Here is a 17,943-nt window from a genome sequence, read left to right as displayed (position 1 = left end):
TCGCCACTTCCAGCGGGACGCCCAGAACCGGTTCAGGAACACTACCGGTTCAGATATGGTCTGAGACTATTTTCCTGCTTACCGCTCATCAGGTTATCGAAAATGCCGTGGTTTGATGTGTCTCATGCATGGGGTTGGTTCACTTTGATATTTGCCACTTCCGGCGGGACACCTAGAACCGGTTCCGGAACACTACCGGTTCAGATATGGTCTTAGACTATTTTTCTGCTTACCGCTCATCAGGTTATCGAAAATGCCGTGGTTTGATGTATCGCATGCATAGGTTTGATGCATTTTCATATCTGGTCCCTTCCTGGGGTACCGTTCCGGAACACCTAAATGGCCATATCTCCGGAACGGCTGAACCGATCCGAACCATTTTCAATAGGAAACAACGGGACCAGATTCCGCGTCGAATGAACCGTCGGTCATTGAAATCGGATGAGGTTTACTGCCAAAAAGTGATGTGAGTTTTTTTGTACACACACATACACACACACACACACACACACACATACACACACACACACACAAACACACACAGACATCACCTCAATTCGTCGAGCTGAGTCGATTGGTATATAAGACTTGACCCCTCCGGAGGCTTTATCAAATTTTCGTTTTTGGAGTGAACATATAGCCTTTCGGTACACCTTGGTGTACGAGAAAGGCAAAAAGGAAAAATGTTTAGGACCGTGTAAATTGTTATTCGAGATTTCTTTTTTACTGTTTTACAGTTTTTATCAAAAAAGATCGATTATTGCTCAGATATCTGAATTTTCAGACCGTCTCCAATAACATTTGACAATTTTTAACATTTAACTTTTAACGGTACAACTAGCATGTACAATCTATTTTTGGTAGAAAAAATCTTTTTTTTTTCATGCTTGTTTTGAAAATCGAAGTAAAAATTTTCGAAAAAATAAAACCATTTGACCACCCATTATTTGAAAAAAAAAACAAAAGAATCGAAAGATAAGGTTAAAAAAAATCAGGCCAAACATTTCAATAGGTCCTATCTGCATTGAGGAGACTTTCTTTTTTTCACTTTCTCTTCCAAATATTGCAATGTAATGGTACACTTTCCAACTACTTTTGTAGTACAAATCAAAAGACGATTGTTTTGACCATCGTTCTATGCAAGGAGACAATCATAATTCATATAAACAGCTGAACTTTTAACGAAAGATAGGGAAACCAAAGAGAGCCTCTCTTCTGCAGATAGGACATTTAGATATGTTTGACCTGAAATATATGACATCTTACACAGGTACGCGATGAATATTACTCTTAGTGTACATTTGTTGTATAAGTTATACGAATATCCTAAAAAGTTTTCAAAGACATCAGTTCGATCCAATAAACCGTTTTCAATTTATATTTTTTTAAGAAGAAATTTAGGCTTTTTTCTATACAGCCATTTTTAAATTTAGGCGAAGAATATTGCAAAATAAATGGAAAAGCATCATATTATGCCTCTCAAGAAAAATCAGAATATGGCGATTATCTGCCTCTGGCTTCTGATATTAGCGCGACAGTCACTAATCATAACAGCGTCACCAGATTTAAAAGTATATAATTCCACTATATGGGGTTTGACAGCAAGAACACTCATTCCACTGAGCTACTCTTGCCGTTCGTCACAAATACATTCAAAAACATCTGTCACTTCGCGAAACCCACGTGCTTGGTTTTGGCGGGAACACTTTTGTTTTGCCTTGCGACTGTCATGCGGCGGCACAAATTTCCCAAATGGAGGAGAACGTGCCTCTTGAGCCGACCTACTGATACCATGCGGCGGTATGCCTTGCGAGCGTACGACCGCCGCATGACTCTAATAAAAGATAAGCACAACAATACACGAGCAAAATTTCATTTGTATTGAAAAAGGTCGTTAGTCTGGAAATGGTTCTCTTCAACTGGTTGTTTTGTTTTAAATCATTCGACACTAATTCGAAAGAAATATATCAGAATTATTTGCCGATGTCATATTTGAAGAATCTGCGATTACTACATTTACGCCTTCATAACACTGATTACGAGAATTTGTATTGCACAACTAAACTAGATTTTTAAAGCCCACACTGAGAACACTTGGATAGAAAATAATATGATTTTAAATGTTTACTTAAACTTCCAACACTTGTCGAAGTATTCCTCTTCTCTATAGACACTATTGATTCCATAGACTCGCGGAGTCGAAGACAACTGTAGCCAAACGAGCAGGACGAAATCGTGATAATGAATTACGTGACTTCATATTTTCTCGGTTCACTAAAATCGTTTTGCTCAACCATGTCTCCGCGAGTCTATGGAATCTATAGTTCATCCATCTTATATTTTTTTTAAATTTTAAATCAAAGCTCTGGATTTACAGGCTTACAATTTATTTTTGGGATCGCATTACTTTAGGAAGTTTTGTTTTTTGACTCTTCTTGGGTTGAAAAGTAGTAAGTTGCATTTGAAAACCTCCTTGAAGCTGGATGGTAGATTTTACTAGAAGGTTCAGTGATTTTTGATGCTTCGGTGATTAGTAATGTATTGATTTTTTTTTCTAATTGTAGTTTTTCGTTGTGTTTCTTTTTTTATGTTATCATTCAGTATAAATATTGTTTAAAATTCCTTTCAAGGTTTTTTTGCGAGATTCTTTTAGTTCATACAGAAAGCGAACGTATCTCTGGAGAGCCGATCTACTGATAGAGCTTTTCCAGAAGAAATTGTTATAGGGATTAATTCGAAGATTACTCAATGAATTTCCATAGAGTTTCCTACCTTTTCAGGAGAAATTCTCGAAGCTACCGGGAAACACTTATTCCAGAAGAGAATCCAAAACCGGACTGCCTTGCTCCTGGCAGGCGCATGGCTCCTAACCATGTAAGCCTATATTATATGGTAATTTTTCACAAAATTGGCCATAACTCAGGAACGAAAAAAAAAAATTGCATTCCAAAAAGTTCAGCAATCAAAGCTTGTAAAACTACCTTCTCAAAAATATTTATTTGAAAATTTTCCACGAGTTCGGGTATAGTTTTTCCGGCTTTTCTTCATGAATTTTCTCAATGGTGGATATTTTTGTGGAAAACTTTTTCCACTTCATATTTTTTTGGATACCTGAGAAAATTTGCTTTCATTTTCATTAAAAAAAACTTGTTTCGCTGCTTCGTTCTTGAGTTATAATTTTTCAAAAAAAAAAAGGCACATTTGAACATTTTTCAACAAAATTGGCTATAACCCAAAAAAAAAAACAAAAAAAAGTGAATTCCAAATATTTGGAAACCTATGAATTAACATTCTCAAAATTTTTTTTTAATGTTTTCCACGAGTTCGGGCATAGTTTTTTCAGCTTTTCTTTATGAATTTACTCAACTGTGGAAACATTTGTGAAAAACTTTATTCACTTCATTTTTTTTTGGATTTCTAAGAAAAATTGCTTTTATTTTCTTAAAAAAAAAACTTTGTTTATACGTTCTTGAGTTTCGATTTTTCAAAGTAAGTAGTGTCAGTGGAAAACAAAAAAAAATCCACCTGAGTTTTCCGGGAAAATAGGCGAACCTGATTTTTTTTTGTTCATACTATAACCTTGGGCCCTGTCAATAAAAAAAAGTTTCATGAAAATCTGAGACCCTTCGACCTAAACCCGTACGATTATAAAAAAAAAACCAAATATGTATGAAAAAATTTCGGTTAAAGCCTTTGGACAAATTGGAAAATATTTCAAACCACCGATGAAGAAATTCATTGAGATATCCGAATCAAAATGTGAATTATTAAAGAAATTCCAGAGAAAAACCTTTAATAGAATTTGATAGATTTTCGGAAGGAAACATTTTTTTTATGAATTCCTGTAGAAACTTTTTTTTTTCAAGAACTTCAGATATTTTCTCAAAGTATTCGTCAATGAAATTGTGGTAGGATTTTTTCCACCGGGCGTAAAGCTGGTCGGCTTCGCCGATGATATTACCCTCGTGGTACACGGCGAGTCGACAGAGGAAGTGGAACTGATAGCAACTCACGCAATTGGCATAGTGGAGGATTGGATGAGGTCGAGACATTTGGCACTCGCGCACCACAAAACGGAGGTGGTGGTGGTAAACAACCGCAAGTCTGAACAGCAGGCAGTGGTCACCACAGGTGGATGCACGATCAACTCTAAGCGCTCACTGAAGCAATTGGGGGTCATGATCGACGATAAGCTAAAATTCGGAAGCCACGTAGAATATGCCTGCAAAAGGGCAAGCATGGCGATAATGGCATTGTCAAAGATAATGTCAAACAGCTCGGCAATAGTCTCGAGTAAGCGTAAGCTGCTCGCGGCAGTAGCGGTCTCCATACTACGGTATGGCGCCGCAGCATGGTCGAAGGCGCTAGTGGTTAACCGAAACGTGAAGCGACTTGAGAGTACCCACAGACTGATGTGCCTTGGGGTGGTGAGCGCATACCGCACGGTCTCAAAGGACGCGGTATGTGTGCTAGCGGGCATGATGCCCATAGCTTTAGTGGTGGCAGAGGATGAAGAATGCTTCGAGCGACGCGGCATAAGAGGCGCGAGGCGTATCGCCAGAACCTCGTCTATGCTGAAGTGGCAGAGCGAATGGGATTCCTCCAGCAAGGGTAGATGGACACACAGGCTCATACCGAGCGTGTCCAAGTGGACGAGCAGGCCCCATGGCGAGGTGAATTTTCACTTGACTCAATTTCTGTCAGGCCATGGGTGCTTTAGGTGGTATCTGCACAGATTCGGACACGCAGGCTCCCCCACATGTCCGGAGTGTGCAGACTTCGACGAGACCGCGGAGCATGTGCTCTTTGAATGTCCACGTTTCGTGGAGCAAAGGTCGAGTATGCAGGAGGTATGCGGTAGAGATATCACGCCTGACAGCATTGTTGAAAGGATGTGCATGGGGGCGGACAAGTGGGACTCCGTTACTTCCACGGTTTCTCGAATCGTACTTGAACTACAGAGTAAATGGCGAGCCGTACAACAGCTAGTTGAGTTGGTCCCCCTTCCCCATCCAGGAGCTTGAGTTCAACGGGTAGTCTAAGTACTAGCCAGGGCCCGAGCCTCCAGGGGAGAGTGAACAACTTAAGGCGGTAGCTGGTGGAACGCTTACTATTAGAGTGTACTCATGTACGGTCCCCCCCTTCTCGAAGTCATCTCTAACGGGCGTACCGCGAAGGTAAGGAAGAGAGAGAATGAGTTTTTAGTGGGTCGATCCCCACATCACCCGAGGAACCACCTCTCTGCTGCAGATTTTCTCATTCTATAAAAAAAAGGATTTTTTCCTGAGTATTTTCGTTCAAATTTCTCCCAAGAATTTTATCAGATTTAATGCTTGAAGAAAAGCGTTCAGGATAAATTTGAAGTAAGCAGAACCGGGTTTAGATGGGTGGGAAGGGCGCCTCATGATGTTTTAAAGCAGGGGTTTTCAGCCCTTTTGGCTCGCGGTGCACTTTTGGAAAATGAATAGCTTCGCGGTGCACATGTTCATTATAGTCAAAGAATCCGATTTTAGGGGTTTCTTAAAAACGCTGTCATATTTTCCAAAGTGTCTTCTGGGTGCAACGATATATGTTGAAATACTTTTTCCATTGATATAATAATCGTCAATCCCCGTTGTTTGAACGACTCCTCATGCAAACCATCCAGTTTTTAATTTGAACTTCTAATAACCCTAAGGGCGGTTTGCTGTTTTGTTTTAGTCCTGCGTTCTGTTTCACTCATATTCTGCTCATGGCGTTTGAATAATTTTCAGTTTGAACGATGTTGCACATCGTTCAAACTGAAAATTATTAGCGGGGGTCAAATTAAAAAGGTGTTCAGATTAGATGCGGTCAAACCAACGGGGGTAGACGGTATAACATTGGTTAGTTTTTTTTGTAACTTGTCGGAGCTTACTACGAGTAAAACTGTTGATGAGCCTAAGACATTTTTTTTCTGTTGTTGACGGTATTCTTGAAAATTTTCGGACAACAATAATCTCCGGTGGATTCTTAACAAGTTAACAAGAACCTCGACGAATTCCTGCGTTTAACCTTGAATCATTTGAGGGATTTTTCAACTATTACTAGATACTCAGAAGATTCCTGACAAATTTGCAATAATTGACAAGATTTTCGGTAAATTTTGCCCTTGTTTTCTGGCCAATTCATTAGGAAATCTGAAGGAAATACAAAAAACAATCAAAATTTAAAAATATCAAATACGAAAATCAATCGAAAATTGAGAGAAATTCTTGAAAGCAGCTTGCGAGACCCTTTCCCACGTCACACGAGAATTCGTAGCAATGCAGGTTGAATTTCTTTCGAGATTTTCAGCGAAGTTATTGAAGATGCACTACACTACTACAGATTCCTTGTAAAATAATTTATGGCTGGACTTATTAAAAAATCATTCCTACATTTCTCACGTGATTTTTGGTAAATCAAGGGTACTCTCCCTCAGCAAGAACTTTAGATTTTTATATAACGATCGTTCGGAACTTCGTTTTGCAGTGGTATTTTCGAAAATTGTTCATTAAAGTGATGGCAGGACTTTTGATATGTCTTGCGGTGCACTTGTCGAGACTTTGCGGTGCACCAGGTGCACCGCGGTGCACGATCTGAAAACCGCTGTTTTAAAGAATATGCTGCTATTGCTAAGGGAAGCACAATTATACCAATGAACCAGTACTTAAACATGCCTTCACAGCTTTCGTGAAGCAATGTTGACCGAGATTTTGACACGATGTGGCTCGATATTCTCATTCGTGATACGTTACTTTTTTCGAATTCTTCTGTCGGAAATAAAAGTCTTCGAGTTTTTTTTTTCTTTTGTCAGACTTAATACAGGATATCTTTTTAAATCGTTGTTGTAAAATGTCATTTGAAGTGGAGTTATGATTGACATAAATTGGGAAATAGTTTATAGCATGATTTCTCAAACTTTGACAGCTTGTGACCCACTTTTGATTGTGCTAGAATTAGGTGACCCATTTGTACATTTCCACAAAAATTATTGAAAATATGAACTGAATTTATAAACAAATACATTTCATCGCTTTCATTATGAGATAAGTTTAACCCGGGTAGAGGTTAAATACTGACGATCAAAAATAAAAAAATGGAAGGATAGATATTGAAGATAATTGATCTGAAAATAATATCTAAAATATGTTTCTGAAACATCTGGACAATATCAAAATTTGATATTTTAAGATCTAACGAATAGCGGGCTGCTCAGTGGTGGAATTACTCTCATCATGAAGCAATTCGCGAGTGTAAAGCCAACACAAGGTTTACTCACGATACCGAGAGTAAACAGGGTGTGAGTTTATTCGCACCTGCCTGCTTCGTGAGTAAGAAGCAAAACAAAAACAGAAACACTCATGAGTTTTTATTCGTGAAGAAATAGTGGAAGTGTGGGAAGTGCATTTTATTGTGGTTATAATAGCAAATCTAGTGATTATCCAACATAAACTAATGCTTTATGCTTCATTGTTCCTGAAAAGCAGCACTGCCAGTCGTTAAAATGCGTTTTTTGTCAAAATGCAAAAAACTCACAAAGCTTCGCGAGTCACATGCGAGTGCTTGCTAGCTTCGTTTACTCACGAATAAAGAAGTGCGAGTATTCTCAGGCCCCTGTTGTTCGCAAGCATGTTTGTTTTGGTTTGTGTCTGTTCAGCTGCAATCTTCATCATTTTCCATCCCTGGCTATTGGTTAGATCTTACAAGATCTAATTATGATATAATAATGATGTTCCAGGAGTAAATTTTTGATATTATTTTAAGATCTTTTCTTTCTTATATCAATCAAACCAATATCACTTTTTGATCTCCATATCAAAATATGCTATTGAGCTCCTTTCCTCTACCTACCCGGGAAATGTGTCAAAAATGTCAAACTAAGGATAATAAGCTTGCGTTACGTAATACCTTATAAAAACATTTTTTTTTTGTAATTTACGAGCACTTTTCGTTTTTCAATAAAAAGTCAAAATATAGCTACAATAATCAAGCAACCAGTATCAGTGAAGCCTCTGTCTGGATAATTCGAGAAAAGTTAACAATATACTAAGCTGAAAAAAACATACAATTTTCAAAGTATTTGGAAATATAGAGGCAATTTTGAACTTCTTGTCTTTCAAGTTTACGCATTTGGTATCGTGATTTCTTGTGTACAAATTAAATGATTCATCAAACAGATTGGATCGTAAATTCTTCTAAATTTTGCGAGGTGGAAGCCAAACAATAATTAGAATTACTGTATTGGATAGTAACATTTGTCTTTTTGATAATGTTAATCCAATTCTATCACATATTAGTTTTATCTGCTTTTTATTGATTGAAATTATCTAAATTGAGCGAATTTTTACCAAAATAATTTGGCCGAATGTCGCTAAAATTATACAGATGATTTAGTGGAGATTACCAAGCGTTCGCTGGTGTCTTGTCGAAATTCAATAATTCCTCGTTGGTTGTAGGTATTATGTTTTAAATTCTAATTGCTGAATTTTGCGTATTAATCATACTGAAAATGCGAACTGCAAGTATCAGCATGAGCTCGCCTGTTTTACACATGTTTAGATAAAAATTAAGCTGAAACATCATTTCTTTAAAAAATCTGTGGATTGTACAAGGGAATATTTTCAAATTTCCAAAGGAATTCACAGTAATTTAACATAGTTAAGAGAAATATTTATTAGAATATCGCACAAACCTTCATGATTCACCGAAAATCAGCCCGTGACCCATAGTTTAAAAATCGTTGATTTATTGAATTTTAACCAAGCATTCAAGTGCGGGCTCAATCATACTGTAGGATACCAAACATCACAGCTATCAATGCTTACAGCAATGTTTGATAATATGTATCATGCATTTTGACAGTCCATAAAAACTGATGAAGAGGTATCCGTTTTGCACGTCACGTATATGGGAAGGGATTTTCAAATTATTCTTGTGGTTATTGAAAGAGTGTTTTTTTTTCGAAATACCGAAGTATTACGTTGTTTATGCCTAGTTAACTATAATTGTCAGTGCTTCAACTTGGCTAGAACGTAACGTACAAAATGAACCCTAAATAAGAAACTCTAAAAAAATGGTAAGTTTTCTATGACCTCAAATTGTTCAATGAGAAAATGATTCTGTATGTGTGTGCATCGAATGATTCGATTGTCGGTGGCAGAATGATCGGATACCAAGTGAATTATGTACACTATTGTTCTTGTTTGGGCGAGGGATACTTATGGTTTGCGTGTTGTTCTTTTTTTTTTTGTGGCAAAGGCAGAAGCTATCTTTGTGGGATTCTTACCTGTAAGCTGCTGTAGCTGCTGTACTTTCGCTTTGGTCCGAAATGAAAGCCACCATGGGAGTGTTCGTTGACGTGACGATGTCTGAGCAGCAAGGCCCGCATAATCGTAGGTTTGTCATCCTCGTGGATCAGCTCATCGATGACCATCTGTTCGGTTAAAGAAAAATGTCTGATCAGTGATCTACTCTTTGAGTATTTTCTAGTAAAAAACCCACCTGTTCCACAATCCGGTAGGCAACCGAGGGCAGGTCCTTTTCCTCCAAGTCCATCAGCACAACACCGGTTTCGAGACAACGGCGCAGATTCAGCAGCGAATGGAACGACAGCGAGGCAACATGTGGACGACCCCAACGGTCAGCTCCTTCTTCCACATCTTCTTCGTACTTGATCCAACGGGCCGTTTCCTTCCATTCGCGTTCCTCACCGGATCCGGTGAGCTCGTCCAGCTGGACGAACACCTCGTGCGGGCTGTGATCGTACATTTTCTTGTATTTGTTCGACGGAAGCAGGTGCTGCAGTTTGTCGCCATCCTTGCGGTTGATGTTGACCATCGATGGACCCCCCGGCTGGGTTTGGGACTGAGCGCTCACCTTGTGACGGCGCAATGCTCTAGGGTCATCCGACCGGTGAGAGGTCAGTTCATCTATGTCAGCTTCCTAATTGCGGCCAAGTGCCAGGAAATTAATTAGCGTTTCTGTCCCTCATTAGATGATCGTTATGCTCATTTACCTGTAACGCAGCATCCTCGGGTTGCACGGAAACCCTCCTGGTATTGGTGCTGGCTCCTTCTGCTCCACTTTGACGCCTCCACTCGGGGTGGTACTCTTGCAGGGAAAATTTCCTCGATTTGTGGGGATGGTGACGCCTGTCGGAATGATGATAAAAGCACAAAGCACATTATGAGATTTGATCAGAGGAGTTGAAACCAGAGAAAAGCAAGTTGTAAAACGTGTTGTAAAACACATTTTACGGCTTCAAACGGGGCTGCGAAATTCTGTAAGCAAATTTACCGCATAACGTACTCTTCTGATACTTACTCGGTACGGCGTCGTCGTTCCTCATTGCTGTCCTCAATCTGAAGCCCCTCAAACTGCGGAGGACGGTCTTTACTGTCGAAATGAACGTTTCTCCTGGCGCTCGCATCCTAGCAGAGGAAGAGAAAAGACCAAGCAACATTGGTTTCAGATTGTGTTTCTATTGCGCCTGATGGTCCCATTGTTCGCATTGAATTTCCATCCCAATGTAACGGAAATATGGTAGGAATTCCGGGAATAACTCGAAGCTTAGATACGGGAATAAAATTGAATTCGTTTCTGAGAATTTGAACACTTCATGCTGGCCATTGTGAACATCAACCCGCAAAACATAGCAATTAAGCCATTCTATTTCATCAGCTCACTAGTGGGAGATACTCTGTAGGTGTATCTTTCAAATCAGTTTGAAAAGGAAATTGCGGTGAACCTGTGCTCCGCAATATATACCTACGAAGCTGTCTGGTTCTGATTGAATTCAATTACCTGGTATATGTTTCCATTTGTCTATTACGTGAGAAACCTTTTTGGTGCGATCAAATCCGAACTCAATCTCCTGATTGACGTAAAACAATTTCAAAGATATTTACTCATAATGTATCTTCAACGTTATGTTTCTCGCTTCCTACTAATTTAGGGTTTGAGAATTTCAAAAAGACTTTCGGGGATGAGGCAGAACTTGCCCTGACATTGTGAATACTTTGAGCTTTGAATGATGTGCACGGCGTACCGTACCATCATCGTTTATCGCCATTGGTTCATGTTATAGAAATAATGCACAATGGGTTAGACAATAATGTTTGTGACTGATGTTTCGCATAACTGGTGTCTTTCAGAACGTTTTATCTTGTTTTCTGATCTTTCTTCTCATTAATGTTAAAAAAAGGTGGCTCCTTAGGTTGTGCTGACCCAAATATCGACTTTTTGTTCAGGCTATATACTATCCAATTATTAAAGTATGATTTTTTAGAGTAATAAGTTTACGCATTCCTCAATAAGTTTCTTCAGAGTTCCATAAATTCCGACTTTCCTGCAAAAGTTTCTTCTGAGATTCCTCCTTGAGCTCTTTCTAAGATTCTTTCAAATGCTCTTTTCGAGATTCTTCGAAAAGTTCGGTCTGGAATTTCTCGAAAAGTGCCTTCTGAGATTGATCCAAAAGTTCGAGGGACCATGCTGGAGTTATACCTGATTATGCCTCCAGGAGATACTTCTGGGATTCTTCAAGAAGTTCCTTAAAGGATTCCTCAATAGGATCCTTCTGGGATTTCTCCAATAATTACACCAGGATATCTTTCCGGGATTTTAGAATTTCTCAAGCAGTTCCTTCTGGGATACTTTCAGGATTTTTTTTTTATTTCTTTATTTTAATTAAACCAGGAATTTCATCTGGGATTTCCCCAGATATTCTATCTGGAACGTTCTGACGGATTCCTCCAAAAGTTTTTTGGAGCACTCTGGGCACTCCTACTGGGACTCCTCGAGATTTTTTTTTTCCGAGACTCCTCCAAGAACTTCTTCAAGAACGCCATCCGAAGTATTCTTGTAGGATTCCCCCAGGAATATCTTCTAGAATTCCTCTAGATGTTTCTTTCCCGGTCCCTCCCATAGTTTTTCCTGGGATTCTCTAGGAATTTCTTCTGAAATTACACAAGAAGTTTGTCTTGAAACCACAAGACCTTCAAAAGTTTGTTTCGGAGATCGCCCAGAAGATGTTTCTGGTATTTTATCAGGAATTACTTCCGGGATTCTTTCTGTAAATCCCTTCATAACTCCTTCAATAAATGCTTTCAGGATTCCTCCAGGCTACCTTCGGGAATTTTATTCGAAACTTTGAGGATTTTTTTTTCGAGATTCCTCCAGGCGCTCCTTCTGTTATTCATTCAACGACGCCTTCCGGAATTCTTCTAGGGCTCCTCCGGGATTCCTCTAGAAACTCTTTATGGGGTTTCTGTTTCTCCAGCAATTACTGCTGGAATTCCTGCAGATCCCTCCGGAATTAGTCTCGAAGTTCATTGTGGAATTTCACAAGGAAGTTCATTTTGAGATTATTACAGATGCTTTTAATTGAACATTTCCAGAAGATTATTACGAAATATCTCCTCCTTCCTCCAGAAGTTCCTTCTGAGTTTCCTCCAACAACTCTTGGATTACTTTTTCTTGGATTACTTTTTTCCAGGAATTCCTTCTGGGAGTCATACAAAAAACTTCTCCAGCCTTTCCAAAAGGAACTGAAAGAATCTCATAAGAAACTTCTAGATAAATTCACGAATAAACTTTTAGAATTTTAAAAAGATAGAATTCCTGGAGGAATTTTGATAAGAGTTCCAGGGGAATTCCAGAAAGAGTTCCTGGATGTCTCCTGGAACTGTTAGAGATATTTAGAGAGATCTCGGTAGAAATGTCTGAAGAAACTCGGAAGAATTGCTGGAGGTGCCCCGAAAAAGCTCCTGGCGAAATCCCAGATGCAGATTTGTGGGCTTCGTGGCCGAGCGGTTATCGGCGTCAGTCGTTTAGGTGTCTCGTAAGCCTCGGAGTGTGGGTTCGATTCCCGCTTAAGTCGGGGAAAACTTTTCGTCAAACGGAAAATTCTTCACTGGGCCACTGGGTGTAATATGTGTTGTCCGTTGTCGAATGTTTGTAATGTTCAGTCTGTAGAGGCCGCAAGGTCGAAGACGTTGTAATTGTCTATTTAAACTTTTTGAGAATCCCAGAAGAACCTCGTGGAAGAATCTCAGAGGAGACTTCTGCAGAAATCTTGAACAATCCCCTGCAAAAATCCTAGAATAGCTTCCTAAGAAATCGCAAAAAGTCTTCCTCCATGCTGCAATAAATTTCTGGAGAAGCTACGGGAGGAATACCTGGAAGAATCCCGGAAAGGACATTCCTGGAGGAATCTTGTAAGAAGTACGGAGGAATCTAAGAGCTCTTAAAGGAATCCCAGAATGAATTCCTAAATAAATTATGGACTGAATCCCTGGTGACACGTTTTCAAGAATCTAAGAAGACTACTAGAAGAATATTATATAGATGTTCTGTTCTGTTCTGAATTCCTGTAATATACAGGGGTGGCCAGAATGTTTGGATAGGCTTTTTTCCTCTCACAAAAATGTTCAAAAAGTGCATAAAAATTCCCAAATTTGGACTGCTAGTCAGCCTATCATATGCGGATCATCGGTAGAAATTTGTGCTCGATTGATTAATCTTTCCTGAAACTTGAACTGCTCTCGTAAAACACTATTTTTTAGACTACTAATGTGTCGGTCCAGGAAAGAACTCTTGAAGGAATCCCAGATGAAATATCTACAGGAATCTTGGAAGAGACACCTGTATGAATCACAAAGCGAAGATCTGAAGGGATACTAAATAAACCCATCGAGGAATCTTATATTGAGCTTTCTTAGGAAGAAGCTCTTAGAGGAAATCTGGAAGTAATTTCTAAGGATATCGCCGAAGGAGTTCCTGAAGGGATCTTACCAGCAAGTCTTAAATAAACACACTTTTAAACGCGCGTAAACCCACACATTACCCGTCAGAGGTTTCAAGGAGTTTCAGATGGTTTCAGAGGGTTTTACATAGGTTTTCGAAAGCTTTTTGAGGGGTTTCAAAACGCTTCAGAAGCATTCAGAAGGCTTTCATATAGGTTTCAAGGAGTTGCAGGTTCCTAGGATGATTCAGGAGATTATAGGGGTTTCTTAGGTACAGTATTTGAACCCTACCTACACTAAAATTCTTTCTGCATATATCTTATTTATCCTTCGGCCAGATCTAATTTATATACCTTTTTTATGTCCTCCATAAAGCTATATAGCTATACAGTACCAATACTGTGCATAAGAAAATGTAAAGGCGACGGCAACTATGGCTAACGGAAGCCAGGGTGCAAAGGGAGGGTGAAGAGGCGTTTTGTGAGATTCCAGAGGATCGCAGGGGCGTTTCAGGAGGCTTTAGGGAGTCTGAAGGGGTGCCAAGGCAATTTCAGCCGTTTTAGGGGGTACCTGGGCTCTCAGAGGCATTTTGGGAGGTATCAGGGGAGTATTACGGGCGCACAGAGACATTGAAGGGTTATAATGCGAATTTGAGGACGTCTCAGAGACGCTTCATGGGGTGTCAGGGGCATATTAGGAGGTTTCAGAAGGGTTCAAGAGAACCTCAAGGATGTTTTAGGAGGGCTCAGGAGCGTCTCAGGGAGACTGAAGAAGTATCAGGAAAGTTCCAAGGCGTCTCAGTAGCGCTTCAAAGGGGTATCAAGGGGGTTTCTTGGGGACGCAGTGGGGTTTCAGAGGCGACCTAGGGGTATCAGAGGACATCAGAGGGAGATCTTGGTGGGCTCAAGTTCGTTTCAGAGGGTTTCAGGAAATATCACGAGGATTTCAGGAGGTCTCAGGGGGGTTTCAAGGGGTTTCAGAGGGTCCCAATAACGTTTCTGGGGGTTTCACGGGGTATCAGTGGGGTTACATGGGGTTATAGGGACGTTTCAGATGGTCTCAAGGGTGTAAGGGGGTCTCAGGGAGTATCAAACGTGGTCGAGGGAGTCTCAGAGGTGTTTCAGGGAGTCTCGTGGGTATTTCAAGGAGTCTCAGGGGGTTCTCTGGGGTCATCAGGGTAGTTATCACGAGAGTTCCAGGGGCGTCTCAGAGGGTCTCAGGGACATTTCAGATGATATCGGGGCAGTTCCAGATGGTCGCATAGGCGTTTCGTTGGGCCTCAAAGGCGTTTCATGGTGTGCCAAAGGATATCAGGTCAGTTCCAGAGGGTTTCAGGTGGGTTTTTAGGGGTCTCAGGGGCTTTTTATTCTCACGGGCGTTTTAGGCAATCTCATGGGAAAATTTTGTAAAGGGTTTCAAGATGCTCCAGGGTGTTTCAGAGCCGTTTCAGCGTGTTTTCAGAGGTTTTTCAGGGGGTTTCAGATGCAGCCCTGAAGCTATCTGAATTACTTTGAAACTCCCCTCAAACTTCTTGAAATGCCTCCTGTTAACAGAAATGTCAAACCCCTGGAGCCTCCTGAAATATCCCTGAATTGCCACTGAGGCGCTCCTTTAACCGCTTTAAACCCTCTTAGAAACCCCCGAAGGCCCTCACCTCAAAATAGCCCTGAAACCCCCAGGAATCTCCTCTATTTCGGCTCCTCTGAAACCCCAGGAAACCCCCTTCGCCTCGTCTCGAGACCCTAGGAGCAAAACCTTTTCTGGAGAATTAGGTTTCCTCGGTTACCTGACCTATAGTTTATTTATGTACAAAACTCCCTCTTTTTATACTTGTTTTGATTTATGACAATTTTCAATTAAAGCATCTCCAGCATGGAATAAAAAGAGGTTCCAGTGTACTAGACCAATCATAGTTACATGAGGCTATGTGAGCGAGCATGAACTTTTTTCAAAGTGCTATTGAAATGATGACAGTTCCATAAGATCCCCCTCTCCTACAACTCACGATTCGTGTGTAATGAGCAGAAAGACATCATTTATCTAAAGCTAAAGGATCAGGCACAAACATTTTTATTTACGTTGATATGTACCGCTCTAGACCCATTGCGTTGCAATATGCGTTGAGATCGTTGGTTCTAATGCTTTATCTTATAAACTTGTTAAATATGATAAAGCATTTCGGAACGAATATCTCCGAAAGAAACCCATTTGAACGTCAACTATCAGCTAGCCCAAATTCCCAGAACTTACCCACTGTTCTCCCTGCAGTGTTCCCTGGTCCACCACGGGTTCATCATTGACCGCTTCGCTGAAATCGTTGGACGTGTTGTCCGCCACCGTGGTATCGTTGGATGGTCTGGTGGTTGTCTCGCTTTTCGATGAAATCGAAATCGGACTCGTTGGGGTGCTCATCGGTGGGGACCCATTGTTGTGCTGTCCACTGCTTGGCCCATCGCCACCTGCTCCTCCTCCGGCGCCACCGCCGCCGGCAGCGGGGCTATCCATCGGTCGAAGAGCCGCCGACGAAAGCAACGGACGGTTATCCACGGACCGGTGTGATTCGTCGTACTTTAACGGAGAGTTGTCCACCAGCACCTCATCGTTGAGGCGCTTCAGTTCGAACCGCTCCTTATCGGTGCCAACCGAACCGAACACCTTTTCCATTTCATCGTCCAACTGCACGTGGTTGGGATCATCGTTGCTTGTCTGTCAAGGGAGAGGAAAGTACAATGAAAAGGGTCGATTAGTTGATGTGTGATGATGGAGGGTATTTGTGGGTCGATACATTCACTTAAATTGTATTCATAATATTTTGATTACTTATGTACAGTTTGCGTTTGATGATCTATGAAAAGGCACTTCAACATGTATTTGAGCAAAGCTTATTCTAACACATTTGCAGCATGTGATGAGACATTATACCAATTTCAAGAAATGTAACTTCGACTAATGACACATTCCACGCACATCTACGCCAAGGGTGTGAAATTTCAAAGTGATTGTTTTGCCCCAAACTTTCCAGCATATGAAAAAGAGTAGATTCAATCTTAGGAAAACCATTTGCTTTACTTAAAATTTGATTGGTAACGTGTTTAAATAGCTAGGTGAAGTAATAGCATTATATGCAACAAAAATGACATATTTCATTGATGATTCTCAAGTATGCCTGCTTGCATGTTAAAGTTCGAAAACATTATTCCTATTTTTTGTTAATGTAGTATAATAATGTATTTTTATACTCCCAAAGGAAATTTTTCATAAAAATGGGTTTTGATATGTTTTAAGCACTTTTTGCAATAGCCGCAATTTAATGGTGTCCCGTTACGAAAATAGCACATTTGTTGTAATAACGAATTTATTACGAACTTTAGAAAAATGATTTTCAGGATTCTTTTAGTACTCGTGGAGACCTTTTTTCCAACACATGGGTTGCCTTGATCGACGCGTTATCTTAGGCGTTACAATGGGTACGTAGACATGGTGTCCCGTTACGGAAATTTGAAAGACATTCATAAGTGAATAAAGAAGTTTAGTTTCATCAAATATTTACCCGAAAATATGTACCCATGATGAAATGGTATTATAGGGTGTATATATTTTCATTATTCTTCTTGGAGTAACGCCCCTACTGGAACAAAACCCGCTTCTCAGCTCTCTACGAAAACTACGTAAACAAAGGGCAGGTATTCTGGTGGATCAGTATAACAAGTGATATTTTATTAAGTTTCGTGGTGACAGCATACTCTTTAGATGCTATAGCCTTTTTACCATGTCCTGTGAATTACCATCATGGTGTATAAAAAGGTTTTTGGAATCTCACAACGTTCAAAACTTGAAGATCCCTAAGTGATGGTTGGCATTCCTTGTTTACCCCATTAATCACCGTATAATTTACTTATATATTTTGAAGCGATGCTGGGTCATTAGGCCAAAAGTCATTAAGCCGAAGGCCATTAGGCCGAAGGTCATTAGGCCGAATGGTCATCAGGACGAATTGAAAGTTAGCCGTTGTTTTTACCTTTTCCAACAATTTTTGTCAAAAACCAGTTTAACAATGAAACTAGAAAGAATAGCCTATGTATTAAAGAAGGAAAAATTTATGAATTGATGACCATTCGGCCTAATGACCATTCGGCCTAATGACCATTCGGCCTAATGACCATTCGGCCTACTGACCTTCGGCCGAATGGCCTGACAC

General features: G+C 40.2%; 1 protein-coding gene across 11 annotated transcripts in view; it reads right to left on the bottom strand.

Moving 5' to 3' along the window:
- The window catches only part of LOC109419421 (anion exchange protein 3), a 205,510-nt gene that overhangs the window by 19,532 nt on the left and 168,035 nt on the right, over positions 1-17,943 (bottom strand). For all 11 annotated transcript variants that reach the window (XM_029866246.2, XM_029866247.2, XM_029866248.2 and 8 more), the window contains 5 exons: positions 15,996-16,451; positions 10,327-10,433; positions 10,019-10,154; positions 9,505-9,945; positions 9,290-9,436 (listed from right to left, as the gene is read on the bottom strand). In XM_029866246.2, coding sequence (XP_029722106.2) covers positions 9,290-9,436; positions 9,505-9,945; positions 10,019-10,154; positions 10,327-10,433; positions 15,996-16,451 — 1,287 coding nt within the window. The remainder of the gene's footprint in view (positions 1-9,289; positions 9,437-9,504; positions 9,946-10,018; positions 10,155-10,326; positions 10,434-15,995; positions 16,452-17,943) is intronic.

Source organism: Aedes albopictus, chromosome 2, assembly GCF_035046485.1.
Source record: "Aedes albopictus strain Foshan chromosome 2, AalbF5, whole genome shotgun sequence".
Classification (NCBI taxonomy): Eukaryota; Metazoa; Arthropoda; class Insecta; order Diptera; family Culicidae; genus Aedes; species Aedes albopictus.
The sequence above is the reverse complement of the archived record's forward strand: the minus strand, read 5'-3'. Positions and strand labels throughout refer to the sequence as shown.